This window comes from Salvelinus alpinus, chromosome 24 (assembly GCF_045679555.1).
Source record: "Salvelinus alpinus chromosome 24, SLU_Salpinus.1, whole genome shotgun sequence".
In the NCBI taxonomy this organism is placed as follows: Eukaryota; Metazoa; Chordata; class Actinopteri; order Salmoniformes; family Salmonidae; genus Salvelinus; species Salvelinus alpinus.
In genome coordinates this window covers 30521396-30549209 of record NC_092109.1, presented here as the reverse complement: position 1 = coordinate 30549209, position 27814 = coordinate 30521396, and the positions used below count along the sequence as shown (strand labels likewise).

At 44.3% G+C, this 27814-nt stretch overlaps 1 protein-coding gene across 2 annotated transcripts in view; it reads right to left on the bottom strand.

Moving 5' to 3' along the window:
* LOC139552578 (disks large homolog 4-like) overlaps positions 1-26054 on the bottom strand; it is a 139881-nt gene extending 113827 nt beyond the window's left edge. Inside the window, exon 1 of one of the 2 annotated variants that reach the window (XM_071364447.1) lies at positions 25482-26054. In XM_071364447.1, coding sequence (XP_071220548.1) covers positions 25482-25511 — 30 coding nt within the window. In that variant the 5' untranslated portion in view covers positions 25512-26054. Of the gene's footprint in view, positions 1-5741; positions 6145-25481 lie in introns of those variants that run through there. The other variant, XM_071364446.1, reaches the window with a different exon arrangement.
* Between the last annotated feature and the right edge of the window lie 1760 nt (positions 26055-27814).

Genomic DNA, 27814 nt, shown 5'->3' with positions numbered 1-27814 from the left:
CATTGATCTGGTACTCCCTGTATATAGCTCCACATTGATCTGGTACTCCCTGTATATAGCTCCACATTGATCTGGTACTCCCTGTATATAGCTCCACATTGATCTGGTACTGGTACTCCCTGTATATAGCTCCACATTGATCTGGTACTGGTACTCCCTGTATATAGCTCCGCATTGATCTGATTCTAGTACTCCCTGTATATAGCTCCACATTGATCTGGTACTCCCTGTATATAGCTCCACATTGATCTGGTACTCCCTATATATAGCTCCACATTGATCTGGTACTCCCGGTATATAGCTCCACATTGATCTGGTACTGGTACTCCCTGTATATAGCTCCACATTGATCTGGTACTCCCGGTATATAGCTCCACATTGATCTGGTACTCCCTGTATATAGCTCCACATGGATCTGGTACTCCCTGTATATAGTTCCACATTGATATGGTACTGGTACTCCCTGTATATAGCTCCACATTGATCTGGTACTCCCTGTATATAGCTCCACATTGATCTGGTACTCCCTGTATATAGCTCCACATTGATCTGGTACTCCCTGTATATAGCGCCACATTGATCTGGTACTGGTACTCCCTGTATATAGCTCCACATTGATCTGGTACTGGTACTCCCTGTATATAGCTCCACATTGATCTGGTACTGGTACTCCCGGTATATAGCTCCACATTGATCTGGTACAGGTACTCCCTGTATATAGCTAAATTTAAAGGTTTTTATCACCAAACCTTTAAATGTATGTTCTGTCTTTGAGCTGTTCTTGTCTATTAATGTTCTGTATTATGTCATGTTTCATGTTCTGTGTGTTGCTTTCGCAACAGCAAATGGGGATCCTCATAAAATACCAGTTTTCAGTGAATTTATGTAAATCAAAAAGCTTGTCTGCATTTCCTGCAGTGCAGGAAAATTATCAGCAACAAAGGAGTGATCAAATTAAGATCCTACATCTGTACCTGTTGAAGGCCTACAGCAACAGTGTTGGATAACATGAAAAGGAAAAACCTTGTCAGGGACCCACAGGACTAAACATTTTTGTTCCAGCTCAACAAGTACACCTGATTCACTCCTAATCAAAGACTTGGTAATTTGACTAGCTGAATCAGGTGTGCTATAGTGGTGGGCTGGAACAATATGGTCCAATCGTGGGGGTCTCTAATCAATTGATTGGTAAACATTACAGGAAAAGATCACAGCATATCTTCACATATTTTTCCTCTGTGTCAGGAATTCTGCCAAAGAGTGGTAAAGCCAGAGACCTGTTGCCTCTTTAAAGGCACAGTAAACAAGAAGGTTGGTCACTTAAGACAGGGGTCGTATATACGTGACCCCTTTTGAAAACATATGTTCTTCCTGTATTTCCATGTAAAATGTAGGTTCTTCTGTACGTGAATTACATCCACATTGATTAATTTATTTAACAATGACCTGACATACATTTCACCTTGTTTCACAACACACACAGTGAGACTGTCACACACCACCCTGAGACACAACAAACACAGCGAGACTGTCACAAACCACCCTGAGACACAACAAACACAGCGAGACTGTCACACACCACCCTGAGACACAACAAACACAGCGAGACTGTCACAAACCACCCTGAGACACAACAAACACAGCGAGACTGTCACACACCACCCTGAGACACAACAAACACAGCGAGACTGTCACACACCACCCTGAGACACAACAAACACAGTGAGACTGTCACACACCACCCTGAGACACAACAAACACAGTGAGACTGTCACACACCACCCTGAGACACAACAAACACAGTGAGACTGTCACACACCACCCTGAGACACAACAAACACAGCGAGACTGTCACACACCACCCTGAGACACAACAAACACAGCGAGACTGTCACACACCACCCTGAGACACAACAAACACAGTGAGACTGTCACACACCACCCTGAGACACAACAAACACAGCGAGACTGTCACACACCACCCTGAGACACAACAAACACAGCGAGACTGTCACACACCACCCTGAGACACAACAAACACAGTGAGACTGTCACACACCACCCTGAGACACAACAAACACAGTGAGACTGTCACACACCACCCTGAGACACAACAAACACAGTGAGACTGTCACACACCACCCTGAGACACAACAAACACAGTGAGACTGTCACACACCACCCTGAGACACAACAAACACAGCGAGACTGTCACACACCACCCTGAGACACAACAAACACAGCGAGACTGTCACACACCACCCTGAGACACAACAAACACAGCGAGACTGTCACACACCACCCTGAGACACAACAAACACAGCGAGACTGTCACACACCACCCTGAGACACAACAAACACAGTGAGACTGTCACACACCACCCTGAGACACAACAAACACAGCGAGACTGTCACACACCACCCTGAGACACAACAAACATAGTGAGACTGTCACACACCACCCTGAGACACAACAAACACAGCGAGACTGTCACACACCACCCTGAGACACAACAAACACAGTGAGACTGTCACACACCACCCTGAGACACAACAAACACAGTGAGACTGTCACACACCACCCTGAGACACAACAAACACAGTGAGACTGTCACACACCACCCTGAGACACAACAAACACAGTGAGACTGTCACACACCACCCTGAGACACAACAAACACAGCGAGACTGTCACACACCACCCTGAGACACAACAAACACAGTGAGACTGTCACACACCACCCTGAGACACAACAAACACAGTGAGACTGTCACACACCACCCTGAGACACAACAAACACAGTGAGACTGTCACACACCACCCTGAGACACAACAAACACAGTGAGACTGTCACACACCACCCTGAGACACAACAAACACAGTGAGACTGTCACACGCGCACACACGCACACACAATAATGGCGAGACAGCTCAGGCCCCGTTTATGTCCACTCAGTAACTAAGCCTGGGGGAGACCTGAGCTACCAGTAACTAAGCCTGGGGGAGACCTGAGCTACCAGTAACTAAGCCTGGGGGAGACTTGAGCTACCAGTAACTAAGCCTGGGGGAGACCTGAGCTACCAGTAACTAATCAATGCTCTCATGTTCCCATTTGTGCACATACACACATACTGTACATACAAACACTACACATACACACATACTGTACATACAAACACTATACATACACACATACTGTACATACAAACACTATACATACACACATACTGTACATACAAACACTATACATACACACATACTGTACATACAAACACTATACATACACACATACTGTACATAAAAACACTATACATACACACACATACTGTACGTATAAACACTATACATACACACATACTGTACGTACAAACACTATACATACACACATACTGTACATACAAACACTATACATACACACACACTGTACGTATAAACACTATACATACACACACATACTGTACGTATAAACACTATACATACACACACACTGTACGTATAAACACTATACATACACACACACTGTACAGAGAAACACTATACATACACACACACTGTACAGAGAAACACTATACATACACACATACTGTACGTATAAACACTATACATACACACATACTGTACGTATAAACACTATACATACACACATACTGTACGTATAAACACTATACATACACACACACTGTACAGAGAAACACTATACATACACACATACTGTACAGAGAAACACTATACATACACACATACTGTACGTATAAACACTATACATACACACATACTGTACGTATAAACACTATACATACACACACACTGTACAGAGAAACACTATACATACACACATACTGTACGTATAAACACTATACATACACACATACTGTACGTATAAACACTATACATACACACATACTGTACGTATAAACACTATACATACACACATACTGTACGTACAAACACTATACATACACACATACTGTACATACAAACACTATACATACACACATACTGTACATACAAACACTATACATACACACACACTGTACGTATAAACACTATACATACACACATACTGTACGTATAAACACTATACATACACACATACTGTACATACAAACACTATACATACACACACACTGTACATACAAACACTATACACACACACATACTGTACATACAAACACTATACATACACACATACTGTACATACAAACACTATACATACACACATACTGTACGTATAAACACTATACATACACACATACTGTACGTATAAACACTATACATACACACACATACTGTACGTATAAACACTATACATACACACACACTGTACGTATAAACACTATACATACACACACACTGTACGTATAAACACTATACATACACACACACTGTACGTATAAACACTATACATACACACACACTGTACGTATAAACACTATACATACACACATACTGTACGTATAAACACTATACATACACACATACTGTACGTATAAACACTATACATACACACATTCTGTACATACAAACACTATACATACACACATACTGTACGTATAAACACTATATATACACACATACTGTACGTATAAACACTATACATACACACATACTGTACGTATAAACACTATACATACACACACATACTGTACGTATAAACACTATACATACACACACACTGTACGTATAAACACTATACATACACACACACTGTACGTATAAACACTATACATACACACACACTGTACGTATAAACACTATACATACACACACACTGTACGTATAAACACTATACATACACACATACTGTACATACAAACACTATACATACACACATACTGTACGTATAAACACTATACATACACACACACTGTACGTATAAACACTATACATACACACACATACTGTACGTATAAACACTATACATACACACACACTGTACGTATAAACACTATACATACACACACACTGTACATACAAACACTATACATACACACATACTGTACGTATAAACACTATACATACACACACACTGTACGTATAAACACTATACATACACACACATACTGTACGTATAAACACTATACATACACACACACTGTACGTATAAACACTATACATACACACACACTGTACATACAAACACTATACATACACACACACTGTACGTATAAACACTATACATACACACACATACTGTACGTATAAACACTATACATACACACACACTGTACGTATAAACACTATACATACACACACACTGTACAGAGAACCAACCTTCCAAACGCACCCAAATAAATATAATCTAACACAAAACCAGAGGAGGCATGTACTCCTGTCTTCAACAAGTCCACTAGAACCACTCTCTATACGCACTTACCCTGACACACACACACACCACATATGCCAGGCCACGTTCATACGCTGATTCAACCCACCCTTCCATACACACACACATACGTACATGACTGCATAACTATAAATCTAAGGAACACACCCAAACACAGCATGCACAACATACGACAAAAACAGAGTTTTTACCTCCAGCTCCTATTGGTGCTAAGCTATAGGTGACCAGGCAGACAGACCTACAGACAGACCGACATACAACCAGGCTGACAGATTGACCACCGTTCCCACAGCAACTATCACTCATCAACAACACTTTGACCCGACATGCCAGACACAGACAGAGAGACGGATGAGGGGTAATACCGAAAGACACAGAGGTAAATCTACCTACCACACACGAGCAGAGCGAAGGGAGCTTGTTGCGGCCCTTCATGAGCGAGACACACAGAAAAACAGCCTCTCAGACGCCCGTAGTAAAGGAGGAAAGGAGGGACGGAGGAATAGAAAGAGAGAGAGAGCGATGGGAGACTGAATGGGCTGGGGGAATAAAAAAGAGACGGGGAGGGGAAAAGAGGGAGGGGGAAGGGGGTTATCGTAGCAGATGAGGAGAGAGAGTTTTTCCTGGAAGCCAGAGTTGGTGTTGGCTACGTCTCAGTGATAAGTCTAGGGTCTGAACAGAGAGAGCTGGTTGACTGATCCAGCCGTGACTCACAAAATATGTTCGTCACAGCCAGTGAGAGAGGGAGGGGAGAGAGGGAGAGAGAGAGAGGGGGATTGAGAGAGATTGAGAGCGAGGGAGAGAGGGAGGAAGAGAAAGAAGGAGAGAGGAAGAGAGTGAAACAGAGAGAGAAGGAGAGAGGAAGAGAGAGTGAGTGTAGACCTCACCTACGCTTTTTGCATGTATTTTCTGCTCTTCCCTTCAAACATACAGTACTGTTCATATCCCCTCAATCCCTCCACTCCTCTCCCTACCTCTGTCCCTCCCTCCTCCTCCCTCCCTCCCTCCCTCCCTCCCTCCCTCCCTCCCTCCCTCCCTCCCTCCCTCCCTCCCTCCCTCCCTCCCTCGCTCTCTCTCTCTCTCTCCCTCCCTCCCTCCCTCCCTCCCTCCCTCCCTCCCTCCCTCCCTCCCTCCCTCCCTCTCACATACCTTTCCCTTCATTTCCTCATTTGGATTCCTCCTATATGACTCAGGTCAGTGGAGGAACATGGTATTGGACTGTGATATCATTTCAGCTTTAAACAAAATCTATGTTCAAATTTGGACTAGCATTGAATTCAACCAAAATATTTGTCATTTTAGACAAGCCCTGTGCATGGTCAATTAAAGTTGCTTATAATATCCAACTGTGTTCTGGCAGCACTTGGAGTACACATTATAATCAACATGATGTGGAGCTACCTAAGCAACAGTAGTAGTATTAGGCCAACTCATCTGCAATTCAAATGACCCACTGGCTGGTTCAATTTCAAAACAACCTATAGCCACAGAACACATTCACCTCAGGAGGTTGATTTGCCTGAGCCCAGCCCTATCTGGGTTATAGCATCCATCCACACCTGCCCACTATGGATTCATGTGAGTGGATGTGGCCACAGAGCATGTAACACAAATACCAGGTGTAAACAGGGTAAAGGTCTGTGTGCTAGCCCAGAGCCAACTACATTCATAGCACAGCTACATAATATTATGTTATTTTCAGTCTGTTCAGAGCAGTGGCATGTATTCATGGATGCCAAGAGAAGCCAGACTTCTCCCAAGGCTTCTTTTTTTTTAAACATATAAAATTATTTATCTTTTGTCTCTCTGTGTTTCAAAATGTTCCTTCAATTTGCAAGAGGCTTAATGTACCTTTCTGGTGAAAGCATCCGACCGAGCGAACAGGGAAGCCCGCTTGGATTTTGGCGTCACTCCTATCAAATCGCATTGAGAGCACATGTCATTGACAGAAATAACTTAAATTGATGCATCTCGTTGTGTTGTTGTCCTCCGGTGGCTAGCTAAAGTTGGCCCTTTCCTAAATGATCCATGGATGGAGATAGGGATTCGGCTACAATGGCAATTCTAATCCAACCATTAATTCATACATTGTGCCCCTGGCCTGAGAGGATGGAAGTTCAATATGTAGCTAGATGTAGAAGGCTGATATTAACTTGCTAACGTTGCCCATGAATGGAAGTTAAGCTAGTGAGCCACCATTTTAGCCAGGTAGCCTAGGACAACAAAAACTAAAAGTGTGTACTGTATGACCGAGTGATAGACCGTTTCGTCAACATGAAAGGGGAAAGGAAAGGAGGATGGCATTGGTGTTTCTCTACAAGTAGGGTGAGTCAACATGTTTTTTCTACTTGCACAAACGCGCACACACACACACACACACAGAAAGCACAACCATGGATAGCCACATCATATTTAGCTTACGTTGATTGGACTAAATTGTGTTTGGTATCTTTTAGTTGTCAATGCATTAGACTAAGTAGAGGTGATTAGATGATGTTGAAGTTGAAATGGTGCTGGAATAGTGGAGGCAGCGCCTGTTTTCTTTGTGACTTGTAGTAACTCTCTGTGGTTCTATATCAATAGTTGTTTAGTGAGCCGAAAAATCCAGAAACATTAACTTGCTTGACCATGCTGTAGTTCATGTAACTGTCTGTTACTGTACATGCAATATGCTTTGTGGACTTCACTGGACAGAGGTTGCTATCCGGTTTTGTGATAAAACAAAGGTGTGGTTGAATTTATTCTGCCACTGTGTCTTCTTAATGTCTCGGCCTTTAGGCCTATATAATCACGATCGCAAGGCATATTCATTAACAGGTTATCGAGCAAACAACGCAATTATCACAACACATAGGTTGTAATATGGCTTTTTTCCTGGCTTCCCCAGTGATTTTACCCACACACCACTACTGGTTCAGAGGGGGTGTGAAACAGCAGGTAAACAGAGGGAAAACAGCCCTGACTCCACTGGACTAGGCCCCATTGAACTGGGTTGCTGCATATATTTTGACAGCAGCTGAGGTTGGACTGAGAGCCCTATTGTATTAGATAGAGGGTATTTGAACTAGAATGTTCTGTATCTATGATTAAAGCAATCTAACAGCCATATAGTAATTTTCATTGACACAGTACTCAACAAATGTTGTATAACACAGAACATCTACATTATATACAACGCGTAAATACTACGTTACCATGTAAAAAGTGTTCATTTCCTATTCTCTGCTACCGCCTACGCCGATATCACCCTCCTACCTGCACACTCCAGGTTTCATATCATCAACACTCATCAACACCATGTCTCACTCTGTGCTCATGCTCCCTCGCTCTCTCATCACTCTCTCTCTACCCCCTCCTCTTTCGCTCTCTTGGTCTCTCAGCCCCTCTCTCATTTCTCCTTCCCTCGCCTTTCATATCTTTTCTCTCTATGATACCCCTGCCATGTTGTCATGGCAACAAACGGGCCCTGATAGCTTGGTTGCTAAGCAACTGACATCACCCATAAGAGGAACATGAAGATACAGAGTCAGAGACAAACAAACCACTCAAATGTGTATGTTTGTGCCTTCAATAATCAGTTAATTGATCTGTCATGTTTTCTCTCTATTCAGTCCTGCCTGTGACAGATATAGAGGTAGCAGTTTACGCCATTAACACTAGAGAGCACGTCATCGACATCAAAGACTTAGGCATTCAGAGGAGCCGTTTTTTTGGAATGCAGCAGGTTAAGCCGACCCGTTTTTTTCGACCAGAATTTCAGATTAACAGAGCAGGGAAAACAGTCAATGTTCACAAACCACTAGGCTAATGCAGGAGTCATATTCATTGTCATTCTCTTTACTGATTCCTTATTTTTCAGTGGTCTCATCCCATGACGAGAACGCATAATGGTTGAAAAACGACAGACGCTACGCCAATTAGGATCTAGGCTACTGTACAGGAATATAATGAATGTAATGACGTAAAATGAGTAATGAAGCAGTAGAAATAGTGTCCCTGGGCTAAATTCCCATTTTCTTGCACTTAAACATCATGCCACAAGGTGTCAGCCTACTCTATGTTGAAGAGTATGATAAGAGCACTGTCATAGTATCTGATGCATTCGCAAGGCTAATAATACCTCTGACACTCCTATAGGAGACATCATGGCCATCTTTATACAGTGTGGGATCAAGGGAATGTCTTGTATGGATCCCACCGTCTCCCTTGACACCAAAGGACAGTATTTCATACCAGTCTTTTCTTTTCTGAGATATGTCTCTAGCCATCCATCCAGTCAGCCAGCCAGCCAGCCAGCCACAGCCAGGTATTCAGCAGTGTTACTAGCCAGGCATTAAGCAGTGTTACCAGACAGCCATTCAGCAGTGTTACCAGACAGGCATTCAGCAGTGTTACCAGCCAGGCATTAAGCAGTGTTACCAGACAGCCATTAAGCAGTGTTACCAGACAGCCATTCAGCAGTGTTACCAGACAGGCATTCAGCAGTGTTACCAGACAGGCATTCAGCAGTGTTACCAGACAGGCATTAAGCAGTGTTACCAGACAGCCATTCAGCAGTGTTACCAGACAGGCATTCAGCAGTGTTACCAGACAGGTATTAAGCAGTGTTACCAGACAGCCATTAAGCAGTGTTACCAGACAGCCATTCAGCAGTGTTACTAGCCAGGCATTCAGCAGTGTTACCAGACAGGCATTCAGCAGTGTTACCAGACAGGTATTCAGCAGTGTTACCAGACAGGCATTCAGCAGTGTTACCAGACAGGCATTCAGCAGTGTTACCAGCCAGGTATTCAGCAGTGTTACCAGACAGCCATTCAGCAGTGTTACCAGACAGGCATTCAGCAGTGTTACCAGACAGGCATTCAGCAGTGTTACCAGACAGGTATTCAGCAGTGTTACCAGACAGGCATTCAGCAGTGTTACCAGACAGGCATTCAGCAGTGTTACCAGACAGCCATTCAGCAATGTTACCAGACAGGCATTCAGCAGTGTTACCAGCCAGGTATTCAGCATTGTTACCAGACAGCCATTCAGCAGTGTTACCAGACAGGCATTCAGCAGTGTTACCAGACAGGCATTCATCAGTGTTACCAGACAGGCATTCAGCAGTGTTACCAGACAGGCATTCAGCAATGTTACCAGATAGGCATTCAGCAGTGTTACCAGCCAGGCATTCAGCAATGTTACCAGATAGGCATTCAGCAGTGAATACACTAGGGATGGGTCATGTTGCAGCATGAGCCTTCTAACCCAATGTGAAGGGACCTAGTCCCCAGCCGATCCAATCTGTCATCTGTAGTAGGGACCAATCCCAGGCAGGCGGTGACACAGACAGCATCAAACAGGTAGATGAAGACTAGAGCCATGAAACAGGGTCTGTGTGTGGATTATGTGTTGAATACAACATCTAGAATTAAATTAGGATTGGGACAAAGGTTGACACTGTTTCTTACTCTCGCCCATTCGAGTCAGTGTGCTTGGTTGTTAGTGGTTTGTGTGTGGGTGGGTTGGTTTATTTTTCTGACTGTACAATGTGTGTAGTGTGTACATCTGTAGGTGTGTGGCTTTGTGTTTGAATAGGTTGGAGTGTGTGGATTCAGGGCACAGTGTGAGGGGTGTCTGAGTGTGTGGGTGTGGGGCTTTGTATAGATGTAGGGTTGAGTGTGGTGAAGTGGGTTGTGACGTGTGAGTTGCAGTCTGTGAGAGATAGAGTGTTCATTCTACTAAGTCTTACTGCAAAGAAAATCTATGGTATAATTCAGCAAAAAGGCGAGAGGAGGTGTGGTATATGGCCAATATACCACAGTTAAGGGCTGTTTTTAAGCGTGACGTAACACGGAATGCCTGGATATATTGGTCGTGGTATATTGGCTATATAACACAAACCCCTGAAGTCCCTTATTGCTATTATAAACTGGTTACCAACATAATTAGAGCAGTAAAAATAAGTTTTGTCATACCCGTGGTATACGGTCTGATTTACCACGGCTGTCAGCCAATCAGCATTCAGGGCTCGAGCCACCCAGTTTATAATGTCAAATTATGACTTATTCTAAGACCTTTCATGAGGACGAATATAAACACATTCAATAGATCTCTGAAAGAGAGACTGAGGTTGAGAGTAGGAGATGAAGAGAATGTAAGACAATAGATAACAGCACCCCGGGAGCACTGTGACAGGACCAGTGCCTCTGCTCCTCTGGCCCTGTGGCTGAACACACACACACAGCTGGTGGAGGGACAGAGGACAGAGCCTGTGTCCTTGCTTGTTTACTCGGGCCTGTGTCCTGGCCTGTGTCCTGGCTTGTGTTCTGGCCTGTGTCCTGGCCTGTGTCCTGGCTTGTGTTCTGGCCTGTGTCCTGGCCTATGTCCTGGACTGGAAATCAAATATGAGCTATCTGCCTTAGCAGTTCAACACAGACCCCTTGGCAAATGGCGCATACACACTAGGATAGAATTTAACTTGCTTACATTTTACTATCACTGAAAATGCACTTTTCAAATGCATACTTGATATTCATTCATGCATTATGAGTTTCCATTATGAGTTCACATACTATATATACCCACATGGACTCACAAGCTGCACATTTTCAACACACCATACATATTGCAAATAGAGATACTTTCCTCACACACCTACTCTGGAATATACACATACACATGGCTTAAACACACACCGGTACACACTGTGAACACACACACGCACACTCAAGAGACACACAGTCTTGTCAGACAAGTTAAGCTGAGCAGAGTTATGTGCAGAAGCAGCTGAATTAATAATGAAGTGGCTGGGTTTGTTTGATTGTGTGTGAGTGGTGAGGGGGCCTCAGATATGACCGCTGAACTCCATCCTACAGACTAGGCAGCAGCAGTCACCAGCTTCTCAATCCCCATCCTCCCCGACACACACACTGCACAACTTCAGATTGTCACTAATAATATTAATGTTTGTTCTTAAAGATACCAGGTAGAGCTGGCAGCACAGCGTCAAGTGGTGCAGTTCTACAAACATGGAGGCTAAAGCTGGCAGCTGGTGGAAAGATGTTCACACTGGAGCTAAAGCAAAGCAGCCACATACATACAAATTCTTCTTTACAATGACGGACTACCGGGGAACAGTGGGTTAACTGCCTTGTTCAGGGGGAGAACAACAGATTTTTACCTTGTCGGCTCAGGGATTTGATCTAGCAACCTTTTGTTTACTGGCCCAAAGCTCTAACCACTAGGCTACCTGCCGCCCCATACATACATGCATACTGTATACACTATCGGTCAAAAGTTTGGACACACCTACTCATTCAAGGGTTTTTCTTAATTTTCACTATTTTCTACATTGTACAATAGTAGTGAAGACATCAAAACTATGAAATAACACATATGGAATCATGTAGGAACCAAAAAATAGTTAAACAAATCAAAATACACTACCATTCAAAAGTTTGGGGTCACTTAGAAATGTCATTGTTTTTGTTAAACAAACCAAAATATATTTGAGATTTGAGATTCTTCAAAGTACCCACCCTTTGCCTTGATGACAGCTTTGCACACTCTTGGCATTCTCTCAACCAGCTCCATGAGGTAGTCACCTGGAATGCATTTCAATTAACAGGTGTGTCTTGTTAAAAGTTAATTTGTGGAATTCCTTTTTTTATGCATTTGAGAAAATAATTTGTGTTGTGACAAGGTGGTATACAGAAGATATCCCTAGTTGGTAAAAGACCAAGTCCATATTATGGCAAGAAGAGCTTAAATAAGCAAAGAGAAATTACAGTCCATCATTACTTTAAGACATGAAGGTCAGTCAATGCGGAACATTTCAAGAACTTTGAAAGTTTCTTCAAGTTCACTCGCAAAAACCATCAAGCGCTATGTTGAAACTGGTTCTCATGAGGACCGCCACAGGAAAGGAAGACCCAGAGTTACCTCTGCTGCAGAGGATAAGTTCATTAGAGTAACCAGCCTCAGATTGCAGCACAACTAAACGCTTCACAGAGTTCAAGTAACAGACACATCTCAACATCAACTGTTCAGACTGTGTGAATCAGGCCTTCATTGTTGAATTGCTGCAAAGAAACAACTACTAAAGGACACCAATAAGAAGAAGAGACTTGTTGGGACAAGAAACACGAGCAATGGACATTAGATTGGTGGAAATCTGTCCTTTGGTCTGATGAGTCCACATTTGATATTTTTGGTTCCAACCACCGTGTCTTTGTGAGATGCAGAGTAGGTGAACGGATGATCTCTGCATGTGTGGTTCCCACTGTGAAGCATGGAGGAGGAGGTGTGATGTTGTGGGAGTGCTTTGCTGGTGACACTGTATGTGATTTATTTAGAATTCAAGGCACACTTAACCAGCATGGCTAGCAGAGCATTCTGCAACGATACGCCATCCCATCTGGTTTGCGCTTAGTGGGACTATCATTTGTTTTTCAACAGGACAATGACCCAACACACCTCCAGGCTGTGTAAGGGTTATTTGACCAAGAAGGAGAGTGATGGAGTGCTGCATCAGATGACCTGGCCTCCACAATCACACGACCTCAACACAATTGAGATGGTTTGGGATGAGTTGGATCGCAGAGTGAAGGAAAAGCAGCCAACAAGTGCTCAGCGTATGTGGATTATCCAACAGTCTCCTTCAAGACTGCTGGATAAGCATTCCAGGATAAGCTGGTTGAGAGATTGCCAAGAGTGTGCAAAGCTGTCATCAAGGCAATGGTTGGCTACTTTGAAGAATCTAAAATCTAAAATATATTTTGATTTGTTTAATTAACACTTTTTTGGGTACTACATGATTCCATATGTGCTATTTCATAGTTTTGAGGTCTTCCCTACTAACCTACAATGTAGAAAATAGTAAAAACTAAAGAAAAATTATTGAATGAGTAGGTGTGTCCAAACTTTTGACTGGTACTGTACATATACACATACATATATACATACATACATACATACATACATACATACATACATACATACAGGAAGGCCACTAATGCGCACACAGACTATAAGTGCTGACTTTGACTACATCTAGTCAAATGTATAATTCATCTGTAGAAACACTAATGAGGAAAGCCTAGGGAGTGGAGAGGAGACAGGGGATAGGGGAGGATGGGAAAAGAGGATAGGAGGGAAGGAGGAGGTGAGCTAGGATAGGAGAGAAGGGAGATAAGGGGAAAAGAGGAAAGAGGTGAATTTAGGAGATTAAAGGGGTGGAAGAAGCAGGAAGGATGGAAATGGAGGAGAGGAAAGAGACAAATGGAGGAGAGGAAAGAGACAAATGGAGGAGAGGAAAGAGACAAATGGAGGAGAGGAAAGAGACAAATGGAGGAGAGGAAAGAGACAATGGAGCAGAGAAAAGAGACAAATGGAGCAGAGGAAAGAGACAAATGGAGGAGAGGAAAGGGACAAATGGAGGAGAGGAAAGAGACAAATGGAGGAGAGGGAAGAGACAAATGGAGGAGAGGAAAGAGACAAATGGAGCAGAGGAAAGAGACAAATGGAGCAGAGGAAAGAGACAAATGGAGGAGAGGAAAGAAACAAATGGAGCAGAGGAAAGAGACAAATGGAGCAGAGGAAAGAGACAAATGGAGGAGAGGAAAGAGACAAATGGAGGAGAGGAAAGAGACAAATGGAGGAGAGGAAAGAGACAAATGGAGAGAAAAGGCATAATAGGAAAAGAGAGGTTAGAGGAGGGAGGAGGTTAGAGGAGGGTGGTTAGAGGAGGGGGGAGGTTAGAGGAGGGAGGAGGTTAGAGGAGGGGGAGGTTAGAGGAGAGTGGGAGTTTAGAGGAGGGGGGAGGTTAGAGGAGAGTGGGAGGTTAGAGAAGGGGGAGGTTAGAGGAGGGGGGAGGTTAGAGGAGGGGGAGGTTAGAGGAGGGGGGAGGTTAGAGGAGGGGGGAGGTTAGAGGAGAGTGGGGGGTTAGAAGAGGGAGGAGTTTAGAGGAGGGAGGAGGTTAGAGGAGGGAGGAGGTTAGAGGAGGGAGGAGGTTAGAAGAGGGAGGAGGTTAGAGGAGGGGGAGGTTAGAGGAGAGTGGGAGTTTAGAGGAGGGGGGAGGTTAGAGGAGAGTGGGAGGTTAGAGAAGGGGGAGGTTAGAGGAGGGGGGAGGTTAGAGGAGGGGGAGGTTAGAGGAGGGGGGAGGTTAGAGGAGGGGGGAGGTTAGAGGAGGGGGAGGTTAGAGGAGGGGGGAGGTTAGAGGAGAGTGGGGGGTTAGAGGAGGGGGGAGGTTAGATGAGGGGGAGGTTAGAGGAGGGGGAGGTTAGAGGATGTGAAAGAGGTAGTATGGGAATATGATAAAGGAGGAGGATGAGAGACAAAGGGAGTGTGACAAGAGAAGAGAGGAAGAAGAGAAAGAGAGAGACAGGATAGGAGAGGGGGAAAGAACTGGGTTTCCTCTTGAAGAGGGATGAGACGTTAAGACCTGACGATCTGGTTCATATTAACTCATATCACACTGACCATGAGGGTGTACTATTCAACCCCCTTCTCACACTGACCATGAGGGTGTACTATTCAACCCCCTTCTCACACTGACCATGAGGGTGTACTATTCAACCCCCTTCTCACACTGACCATGAGGGTGTACTATTCAACCCCCTTCTCACACTGACCATGAGGGTGTACTATTCAACCCCCTTCTCACACTGACCATGAGGGTGTACTATTCAACCCCCTTCTCACACTGACCATGAGGGTGTACTATTCAACCCCCTTCTCACACTGACCATGAGGGTGTACTATTCAACCCCCTTCTCACACTGACCATGAGGGTGTACTATTCAACCCCCTTCTCACACTGACCATGAGGGTGTACTATTCAACCCCCTTCTCACACTGACCATGAGGGTGTACTATTCAACCCCCTTCTCACACTGACCATGAGGGTGTACTATTCAACCCCCTTCTCACACTGACCATGAGGGTGTACTATTCAACCCCCTTCTCACACTGACCATGAGGGTGTACTATTCAACCCCCTTCTCACACTGACCATGAGGGTGTACTATTCAACTCCCTTCTCACACTGACCAGCATGCTTAAAACCTTGCACAATAACATGGTTTTACAAAACACTTATGTATGTACTTGTTCGTGGGTTGTGGCTTGCAGAATTTCTAACCTCGTATCCAGGCTCAATTGTTGGCTGGTGTATGACATTTCACAATTTCAGATATTTGAAATTGCAAACTGTGATATTAAAAAACGATAGTTTTAAAGTGAGTCGAGGTTTTAATCACAATGAATTTGTTTGCAAATCTAAAGCATGTATAAAATACATTTCTGTGAGCAATCACACAAACCTCAATGTGCAATTACAGCTGCTTTGTAGAATCTGTACCTTCATAGTAAGTATACTTTACTCACTACAGTAATTATGACCTATTACTGTAAATATAAACTACCAGTCAAAAGTTTTAGAACTGGAATGGGGTGATTTTTAATGGAATATCTAAATGGGCGTACAGAGGGCCATTATCAGCAACCATCACTCCTGTGTTCCAATGGCACGTTGTGTTAGCTAGTTTATCATTTTAAAAGGCTAATTGATCATTAGAAAACCCTTTTGCTTTCTGCAGCGATACGCCATCCCATTTGGTTTGGGCTTAGTGGTACTATAATTTGTTTCTCAACAGGACAATGACCCAAAACACACCTCCAGCCTGTGTAAGGGCTATTTGACCTTGATGGAGTTCTGCATCAGATGACCTGGCCTCCACAATCCCTGACCTCAACCAAATTGAGATGGTTTGGGATGAGTCGAACCACAGAGTGAAGGAAAAGCAGCCAACAAGTGCTCAGCATATGTGGGAACTCCTTCAAGACTGTTGGAAAAGCATTCCAGGTGAAGCTTGTTGAGGGAATGCCAAGAGTGTGCGAAACTGTCATCAAGGCAAAGGGTGGCTACTTTGAAGAATCTCAAATATAAAATATATTTTGGTTTGTTTAACAAAAACAATGACATTTCTAAGTGACCCCAAACTTTTGAATGGTAGTGTATTTTGATTTGTTTAACTATTTTTGGGTTCCTACATGATTCCATATGTGTTATTTCATAGTTTTGATGTCTTCACTACTATTGTACAATGTAGAAAATAGTAAAAATTAAGAAAAACCCTTGAATGAGTAGGTGTTGTAAAACCTTTTGATCGGTAGTGTATGTTTTGTCATCAATATAAAGTGGGACTGAAAAAAGTTTACAGAATTAATGTTTACTTCCCCTTTTCTGCATTTAGATTTTTAAAATGTTTTTTTTATTCATTTAGCAGACACTCTTGTCCAGAGCGACTTACAGTTAGTGCATTAATCATAAGAGAGCTCTTCTCACTTTCATCTACAGTACGAAAGCTAGTCCTGCAGAGGAGACAGAGAGCCATCCACAGGGTTAGGGGTTAGGGGTCAGTATAGGAAGTGACCTACTGTAACTCAGAGCTAGTCCTTCACTTCTAGTTGTTCTTTGTTCTTAAGGATTAGAGTTAAAGGTTAATCAATGTCTCATGGCTGTCAAATTCCTCACCTGCACTACCACCAGGCACCATAAATACTTTATCACATACCATTAAAGAGACTTGCTTCTCCAGACACTAATTTTGCTTCTCTTCTATAAATTGACCGCCATCTGCCGCAGAATGTTTGGCAAAAGGGGGCCTTCCTTCCCCTGCCAGCTCCAAGCTTTTTCTCGCTCTGAGAGAGATGTGTGATCCTGGAACAAGGTTGTCAGATATCCATGGATACCGACTGTGCTCTATCATAGTGGATTCATCAATCACTGTTCATGGCACATCTTAAGAAACTCCTGTTAGCCCGCATAATTATATTCAAACTGGGGCGGATGTTTTAGCCTTAGTTTTATTCTGTAAATAACATCTATTGTAGTATGGAGGAATAAATAGCATGAGTGATAGTGTGCAAAGAGGACCGGCGAAACAGTGAGTGAGTATAGAGGACAGAGGAAACATAATGAGTGAGTATAGAGGACAGAGGAAACATAATGAGTGAGTAAAGAGGACAGAGGAAACATAATGAGTGAGTAAAGAGGACAGAGGAAACATAATGAGTGAGTAAAGAGGACAGAGGAAACATAATGAGTGAGTAAAGAGGACAGAGGAAACATAATGAGTGAGTAAAGAGGACAGAGGAAACATAATGAGTGAGTATAGAGGACAGAGGAAACATAATGAGTGAGTAAAGAGGACAGAGGAAACATAATGAGTGAGTAAAGAGGACAGAGGAAACATAATGAGTGAGTAAAGAGGACAGAGGAAACATAATGAGTGAGTAAAGAGGACAGAGGAAACATAATGAGTGAGTAAAGAAAACAGAGGAAACATAATGAGTGAGTAAAGAGGACAGAGGAAACATAATGAGTGAGTAAAGAGGACAGAGGAGACATAATGAGTGAGTAAAGAGGACAGAGGAAACATAATGAGTGAGTAAAGAGGACAGAGGAAACATAATGAGTGAGTAAAGAGGACAGAGGAAACATAATGAGTGAGTAAAGAGGACAGAGGAAACATAATGAGTGAGTAAAGAGGACAGAGGAAACATAATGAGTGAGTAAAGAGGACAGAGGAAACATAATGAGTGAGTAAAGAAAACAGAGGAAACATAATGAGTGAGTATAGAGGACAGAGGAAACATAATGAGTGAGTAAAGAGGACAGAGGAAACATAATGAGTGAGTATAGAGGACAGAGGAAACATAATGAGTGAGTAAAGAGGACAGAGGAAACATAATGAGTGAGTAAAGAGGACAGAGGAAACATAATGAGTGAGTAAAGAGGACAGAGGAAACATAATGAGTGAGTAAAGAGGACAGAGGAAACATAATGAGTGAGTAAAGAGGACAGAGGAAACATAATGAGTGAGTATAGAGGACAGAGGAAACATAATGAGTGAGTAAAGAGGACAGAGGAAACATAATGAGTGAGTAAAGAGGACAGAGGAAACATAATGAGTGAGTATAGAGGACAGAGGAAACATAATGAGTGAGTAAAGAGGACAGAGGAAACATAATGAGTGAGTAAAGAGGACAGAGGAAACATAATGAGTGAGTATAGAGGACAGAGGAAACATAATGAGTGAGTAAAGAGGACAGAGGAAACATAATGAGTGAGTATAGAGGACAGAGGAGACATAATGAGTGAGTAAAGAGGACAGAGGAAACATAATGAGTGAGTATAGAGGACAGAGGAAACATAATGAGTGAGTAAAGAGGACAGAGGAAACATAATGAGTGAGTATAGAGGACAGAGGAGACATAATGAGTGAGTAAAGAGGACAGAGGAAACATAATGAGTGAGTATAGAGGACAGAGGAGACATAATGAGTGAGTAAAGAGGACAGAGGAAACATAATGAGTGAGTAAAGAAAACAGAGGAAACATAATGAGTGAGTATAGAGGACAGAGGAAACATAATGAGTGAGTATAGAGGACAGAGGAAACATAATGAGTGAGTATAGAGGACAGAGGAAACATAATGAGTGTGTAAAGAGGACAGAGGAAACATAATGAGTGAGTAAAGAGGACAGAGGAAACACAATGAGTGAGTATAGATGACAGAGGAAACACAATGAGTGAGTAAAGAGGACAGAGGAAACATAATGAGTGAGTAAGGAAAACAGAGGAAACATAATGAGTGAGTAAAGCAGCAAAATGAGGAGAGAGTAGGATGAAAGAGAAGAGCATGCCTATGGAAGCCTGCATGGACCTCCTCTTTCGCCATTGCACCAAACACAGAGCCAGAATACAGCTTAATGGGCAGGGAACACACAGCCATTTTGGATTCAAGTTGAATCAAAGCTTTTTCATTGAAGTCAGGTACAAACATGATCAAGCTAAGCTATCAAAAGACAAAACTATAGGGTGACAGTATACCTACTGGACGCCACTTCCACTCAAGCTACTGAACGACATCATCATCATCTAGCTGTGGAAGACCATCTCCAGTCAACTACCTGCTCCCTGAATAGGTTTTTGTTTGTTTTTTAAAAGCGACTTTGAGATTCTTTATGAAACACCCTATATAGAGTTTATCTGATGTATTACTGTATGTTGATATCGTACACCGGGACAGATAACGGGAGACTGATGAGCTGGATGTTACAGCAGGTGTACCTGTATTGTTATCTAAATGAAGGCCTGGTGGCAGCAAGAGTTCTCTCTCTCTCTCTTTCTCTCTCTCTCTCCATATATATATACACGTATATCTGCTCTTTAATTGAGCTAGTTAAGCTTGTCTCTGCTCTGCAGTTTAAATAGATCTCAGCCTGCATTAATACACCTTAAAGCTACCCACGGAGCCCTGGGAAGGCTGTCAGCCATATAGGCATAGCTACAGAGCGCCATTCATTGGAAACTTCTGCTTAATGATACAGAATGTCTGATATAGTGAGATGCATACTTTGTCAACCGTAAACACAGAGACAGACACACACACACACACACACACACACACACACACACACACACACACACACACACACACACACACACACACACACACACACACACACACACACACACACACACACACACACACACACACACACACACACACACACACACATAAACGAAGTGTAAAGGTGTAAATGACACACTGCCTCTTCATACTCATCTTCCCTATCATGGCTATCTCTGTCAACTGGCCATAAGGAGCCCTGTTGTCAAGGGAACTGGCTTACATCAAAGTGATTGATAAGCAAATTAATCCGATTTTACGTGTCTAAACAAGCAATGATTTATGAAAAACTGAGCCAACCAAGCATTCTTTCCCCTTCTATAAATAAAACTGTGTTCGGGCTAGTGGTGAGAGTTCCTACATACAGAGAGCAAATACTGGACCACATTTCCCATAACAAAACTACAAGAGCCTGTCCAAGTTCATCCAGTGTGTGCATGAGATACCTCTCATCTGTCCCACAGTCCTTGTATTAGCATGGTTCACACACACTCCCACAGCCAGCATGCAGGAGCAGCTGCTAGGCTGTTTGAGTGTTTGTGACAGTGATTGTGTGTATGTTTGTGTGTGTGTAAGTGTGTGTGAAAACCCACCAGGATTCTCGACGAGAGGAGAGGAGGGGATATGAGAGTAGAGGGAGGAGAGGAGAGTGGAGGGGGGAGAGTAGGGGAAAGGAGGGGAGAGTAGCAGGGAGTAGAGGAGAGGAGGGGAGAGAAGAGAAAAGGAGAGAAAAGAGGAGAGTAGGGGAGAGAAGAGAGTGGGGTAGAGAATAGTAGGGGAGAGAAGAGGAGAGTAGAGGAGAGAAGAGGAGAGTAGGGGAGAGAAGGGAAGAGTAGGGGGAGAAGGGAAGAGTAGGGGAGAGAAGGGAAGAGTAGGGGAGAGTAGGGGAGAGAAGGGGAGAGTAGGGGAGAGAAGAGGAGAGTAGGGAGAGGGGAGGAGGGCAGAGGAGGGGACAGGAGAGAGAAGAGGAGAGGAGGGGAGAGAAGAGGAGAGAAGAGGAGAGTAGGGGAGAGTAGGGGTGAGTAGGGAGAGAAGGGAAGAGTAGGGAGAGAAGGGAAGAGTAGGGTAGAGAAGGGGAGAGTAGGGGAGAGAAGGGAAGAGTAGGGGAGAGAAGGGAAGAGTAGGGGAGAGAAGGGGAGAGTAGGGGAGAGAAGAGGAGAGTAGGGAGAGAGAGAAAGGAAGAGAAGAGGAGAGTAGGGGAGAGAAAAGGAGAGTAGGGGAGAGAAGGGGAGAGTAGGGAGAGAAGAGGAGAGTAGGGGAGAATGGGAGAGTAGGGAGAGAAGGGAAGAGTAGGGGAGAGAAGAGGAGAATAGGGAGAGAAGAAGAGAGAAGAGGAGAGTAGGGGAGAATGTGAGAGTAGGGAAGAGTAGGGGAGAGAAGAGGAGAGTAGGGGAGAGAAGAGGAGAGTAGGGGAGAGAAAAGGAGAGTATGGGAGAGAAGAGGAGAGTAGGGAGAGAAGAGGAGAGTAATGGAGAGAAGAGGAGAGAAGGGGAGAGTAGGGGAGAGAAAAGGAGAGTATGGGAGAGAAGAGGAGAGTAGGGAGAGAAGAGGAGAGTAATGGAGAGAAGAGGAGAGAAGGGGAGAGTAGGGGAGAGAAAAGGAGAGTATGGGAGAGAAGAGGAGAGTAGGGAGAGAAGAGGAGAGTAGGGGAGAGAAAAGGAGAGTATGGGAGAGAAGAGGAGAGTAGGGAGAGAAGAGGAGAATAGGGAGAGAAGAGGAGAGTAGGGGAGAGAAAAGGAGAGTATGGGAGAGAAGAGGAGAGTAGGGAGAGAAGAGGAGAGTAATGGAGAGAAGAGGGGAGAAGGGGAGAGTAGGGGAGAGAAAAGGAGAGAAGAGGAGAGTAGGGAGAGAAGAGGAGAGTAGGGGAGAGAAAAGGAGAGTATGGGAGAGAAGAGGAGAGTAGGGAGAGAAGAGGAGAATAGGGAGAGAAGAGGAGAGTAGGGGAGAGAAAATGAGAGTATGGGAGAGAAGAGGAGAGTAGGGAGAGAAGAGGAGAGTAATGGAGAGAAGAGGAGAGAAGGGGAGAGTAGGGAGAGAAGAGGAGAGTAGGGGAGAGAAAAGGAGAATATGGGAGAGAAGAGGAGAGTAGGGAGAGAATACGAGAGTAGGGGAGAGAAGAGGAGAGAAGAGGAGAGTAAGGGAGAGGGGAGGAGGGCAGAGGATGGGACAGGAGAGAGAAGAGGAGAGTAGGGAAAGAAGGGAAGAGTAGGGTAGAGAAAAGGAGAGTATGGGAAAGAAGAGGAGAGTAGGGAGAGAATACGAGAGTAGGGGAGAGAAGAGGAGAGAAGAGGAGAGTAAGGGAGAGGGGAGGAGGGCAGAGGATGGGACAGGAGAGAGAAGAGGAGAGTAGGGAAAGAAGGAAAAAGTAGGGGAGAGAAAAGGAGAGTATGGGAGAGAAGGGAAGAGAAGAGGAGAGTAGGGGAGAGAAGAGGGGAGTAGGGGAGAGGATGGGACAGGAGAGAGGAGAGGAGGGGAGGGGAGAGAATCGGAGAGTAGGGGAGAGAAAAGGAGAGGAGGGGAGAAAAGAGTAGGGAAGAGCAGAGGAGAGCAGGGGAGAGGAGAGGGGGGCAGAGGAGGGGACAGGAGAGAGAAGAGGAGAGTAAAGGAGAGAAGAGGAGAGTAGGGGAGAGAAGAGGAGAGTAGGGAGAGAAGAGGAGAGTATGGGAGAGAAGAGGAGAATAAGGGAGAGAAGAGGAGAGTAGGGAGAGAAGATGAGAGTAGGGAGAGAAGAGGAGAGTAGGGAGAGAAGAGGAGAATAAGGGAGAGAAGAGGAGAGTAAGGGAGAGAAGAGGAGAGTAGGGAGAGAAGGGGAGAATAAGGGAGAGAAGAGGAGAGTAGGGAGAGGGGAGGAGGGCAGAGGAGGGGACAGGAGAGAGAAGAGGAGAGTAGCGGAGAGAAGAGGAGAGTAGGGGAGATAAGAGGAGAGTAGGGAGAGAAGAGGAGAGTAGGGAGAGAAGGGGAGAATAAGGGAGAGAAGAGGAGAGTAAGGGAGAGAAGAGGAGAGTATGGAGAGAAGGGGAGAATAAGGGAGAGAAGAGGAGAGTAGGGAGAGGGGAGGAGGGCAGAGGAGGGGACAGGAGAGAGAAGAGGAGAGTAGCGGAGAGAAGAGGAGAGTAGGGGAGATAAGAGGAGAGTAGGGAGAGAAGAGGAGAGTAGGGAGAGAAGGGGAGAATAAGGGAGAGAAGAGGAGAATAGGGAGAGGGGAGGAGGGCAGAGGAGGGGACAGGAGAGAGAAGAGGAGAGTAGCGGAGAGGAGAGGAGGGGAGGGGAGAGAAGAGGAGAGTAGGGGAGAGAAGAGGACAGTAGGGGAGAAAAGTGGAGAGTAGGGAGAGAAGAAGAGAGTAGGGAGAGAAGAGGAGAGTAGGGAGAGAAGAGGAGAATAAGGGAGAGAAGAGGAGAGTAAGGGAGAGGGGAGGAGGGCAGAGGAGGGGACAGGAGAGAGAAGAGGAGAGTAGCGGAGAGGAGAGGTGGGGAGGGGAGAGAAGAGGAGAGTAGGGGAGAGAAGAGGACAGTAGGGGAGAAAAGAGTAGGGGAGAGCAGAGGAGAGCAGAGGAGAGTAGGGGAGAGAAGAGGAGAGTAGGGAGAGAAGAGGAGAATAAGGGAGAGAAGAGGAGAGTAAGGGAGAGGGGAGGAGGGCAGAGGAGGGGACAGGAGAGAGAAGAGGAGAGTAGCGGAGAGGAGAGGAGAGGAGAGGAGGGGAACGGTGAGAGCCTGGGACTGGGAACAGGCTGAATAGTTGAGAGACAGGGCTTGGATGGAATTCCATAAACGCTCTCTCTCTGAGAGCCAATTTCACGACAGGGGCTGGCTGTGTGGAGCAGTCAGCCCCAGCATGTCACTGGCCTCATGTGTGTGGTATAACACACACTTTGTGTGTGTATGTGTGTGTGTGAGGCTGTGGGAGCTCCCAGCTTGTGTGTGAGCTAGCTCCATGGCAGTGGTTGAGGTGAGAGTGAGGGTGTCTAAATGAGGAGGTTGAGGCATGCAGGGCGCCCAGGCCTGGTCCCATCTACTGACATCCTGGACCTTCCAACATGACACAAAGACAGAATTAGCACCCCAACCTCAGGCCTATTCGCTATCTCACTCACTCCTACAGCATCCTGCCATGCAGGTTAACCCACTCCCTGCTAGCTAGCACACTCACACAGCCTCACACAGAGAGGGATATGGGGGAGAGAAAGAGAGTGGGAGAAACAGAGATATAGAGAAAGACAGGGACAATGCTACTAACACACTAACACTCTCAGCCAGTGCAGTTCACTCTCAAGAAAAATATATTTATTTAACTGGTCAGATAAGGACAAATTCTTATTTATAATGACGGCCTAGGAACAGTGGGTTAACTGCCTTGTTCAGGGGCAGAATTTTTACCTTGTCAGCTCGGAGATTCGATCTATCAACCTTTCGGTTCCCGGCCCAATGCTCTAACCACTAGGCTACTTGCCACCCCTATATAAGTAGCCAAAAGACCACAAAGAGCTAACAGGAGAGAAATAATGATCAAATATCCTATCTTTGCAAAGACATGCTGCCCTGTTACATTTACCGTTTAACCCAGACACAAAGAAAGGATGAGACAAAGCAGATAACACGAGGAGGTGATTACCCCCGCTCTCTCTCTCTCTCTCTCTCTCTCTCTCAGTGGAAGCAACGGCGGATCAGCTTACCTTTGTAGTCACAATGCAGAGGCAGTCCATGGTAGTGAGAACAAACAGGTGGGGTGTATCTCAACCCCCCACCCCCCCACAACAGAGGGCTGAGACCCCACACCCCTCGCCCCAGCCTGCCCCACTCCTGCTCTCTCTCGTCCTGCCTTTCCCCCTTTTTCTTTGCTTCCGTGTATCTCTTTCTTTACTTACTGAACCAGCGAGGGAAAGAGAGGATGGAGGGAGGGGGAAACGTAAAGAGGGAAGGGGAGGGACACAGGGAAAGAGAGAGAAAGAGCAAGAGAGAGAAAGAAAGCGAGAGAGGGTGGGCTCCGAATCTGTATGAGGGAGAGGGAGAGGGAGAGAGAGAGAGGGGGAGGGAGGGAACTCTTCTATAAGAGGAGAAGAGGAAGAGAGGAAGAGGAGAAGCAGGGATGAATATGAAAGGAAATGGACAGAGGGGGAAGGAAGTAGAAAGGAGAGGTGGTATGGGAAAAAGGGGAGTTTCGCTCTGCAAGAGAAAGCGAGAGAGAGAGAAAGAGAGAGAGGATTAGACAGCGAAACAGCAGAGGATGGAGAGGAAGAGCCGAGGGAGGGGACAGCGAAGGAGAAAGAGAGAGTCAGTGTATGTGGTGTGTATGTGAAAACAGAAGGAATTAGACTGAAATAAAATGTGTAGAGGGGGAGAGAGAATTACATATGCATCACAGAAAATGGAAACGCATCAGAGTGACATCAGAGTGACAAAAACAACCCGAACATAAACTAGAGGAAACCATGACAGAAGGTGAAAAAGCGTGAAGGGTTTTCTGCTTGTTGTGGTGCTCTGCAGCTGTTGCCTTAGCAATGGTGCAATTGTTGCCATGGCAATAGGAAGGGTTGTTGTTATCATGTAGCCGTTGCCGTGGTCTGTGTGAATGGTTGTATGTGCGTCTTCACTGAGTGTGTGTGTGTGTGTGTGTGTGTGTGTGTGTGTGTGTGTGTGTGTGTGTGTGTGTGTGTGTGTGTGTGTGTGTGTGTGTGTGTGTGTGTGTGTGTGTGTGTGTGTGTGTGTGTGTGTGTGTGTGTGTGTGTGAGAGAGAGAGAGAGAGAGAGAGATTTTATTATATTTATAATATTTTTTATATTTAATTTTGTATTATTATTTACTGCCATTCTATATTATTATTTGTCATTGTTTTAATTGTATTACAATGTATATTGTATACATTGTTGCTTTGGCAATATTGACACAATGTTTTTCATGCCAATAAAGCAGCTTGAATTTGAGAGAGAGAGAGAGAGAGAGAGAGAGAGAGAGAGAGAGAGAGAGAGAGAGAGAGAGAGAGAGAGAGAGAGAGAGAGTGAAGAACAAACACCACTGTAAATACAACCCATATTTATGTTTATTTATTTTAACTTGTGTGCTTTAACCATTTGTACATTGTTACAACACTGCATATATATAATATGACATTTGTAATGTCTTTATTGTTTTGAAACTTCTGTATGTGTAATGTTTACTGTTCATTTTTATTGTTTATTTGACTTTTGTATATTACCTACCTCACTTGCTTTGGCAATGTTAACACATGTTTCCCATGCCAATAAAGCCCCTTGAATTGAAAATTGAATTGAATTGAGAGAGAGAGAGAGAGAGAGAGAGAGAGAGAGAGAGAGAGAGAGAGAGAGAGAGAGGTAAAGGGGGTATAAGGATTTTAAGTTAAAAATTAAGAAGCATACATGGAGGGTGTTTTGGGTATAAAGCCATGCCATTCTCATATTTCTCTGTGTGACTATATGTTTCTACAGTTAGCTGGGGGTGTTCCTTCTATGACTGAGTAATGTCAATGCAGTGAATTTGGACTGGAACCTTTGTTCAAATGCATTGCAGTAAAATTAATAGAATCATGTGTGCATCTTAGGGGTACACTTTGCCTTTAAGAGTACAGACCGCACCACTAAAGCCTGGTTTACGGGGAAATGTGTGCTTCGTGTCTTTTTTGATTTTATTTTGATTTCCCCTTTATTTAACCAGGTAGGCTAGTTGAGAACAAGTTCTCATTTACAACTGCGACATGGCCAAGATCTTTGCACCCTCAGCTTGGTAATTGTACAAAAGGCAGCTTAACAAGATCTTTGCACCCTCAGCTTGGTAATTGTACAAAAGGCAGCATAACCCCCCTCCCCTCTGCCAGCTCCCCACAATGCAGGAGCAATGGTGCAGCAATAATGCCATTCTAAATTATGAACACACACATACAGTTGAAATCGGAAGTTTAAAAAACACCTTAGCCAAATACATTTGAACTCAGTTTTTTTTTTTTTATCTTTCTGACTGATGTCTTGAGATGTTGCTTCAATATATCCACATA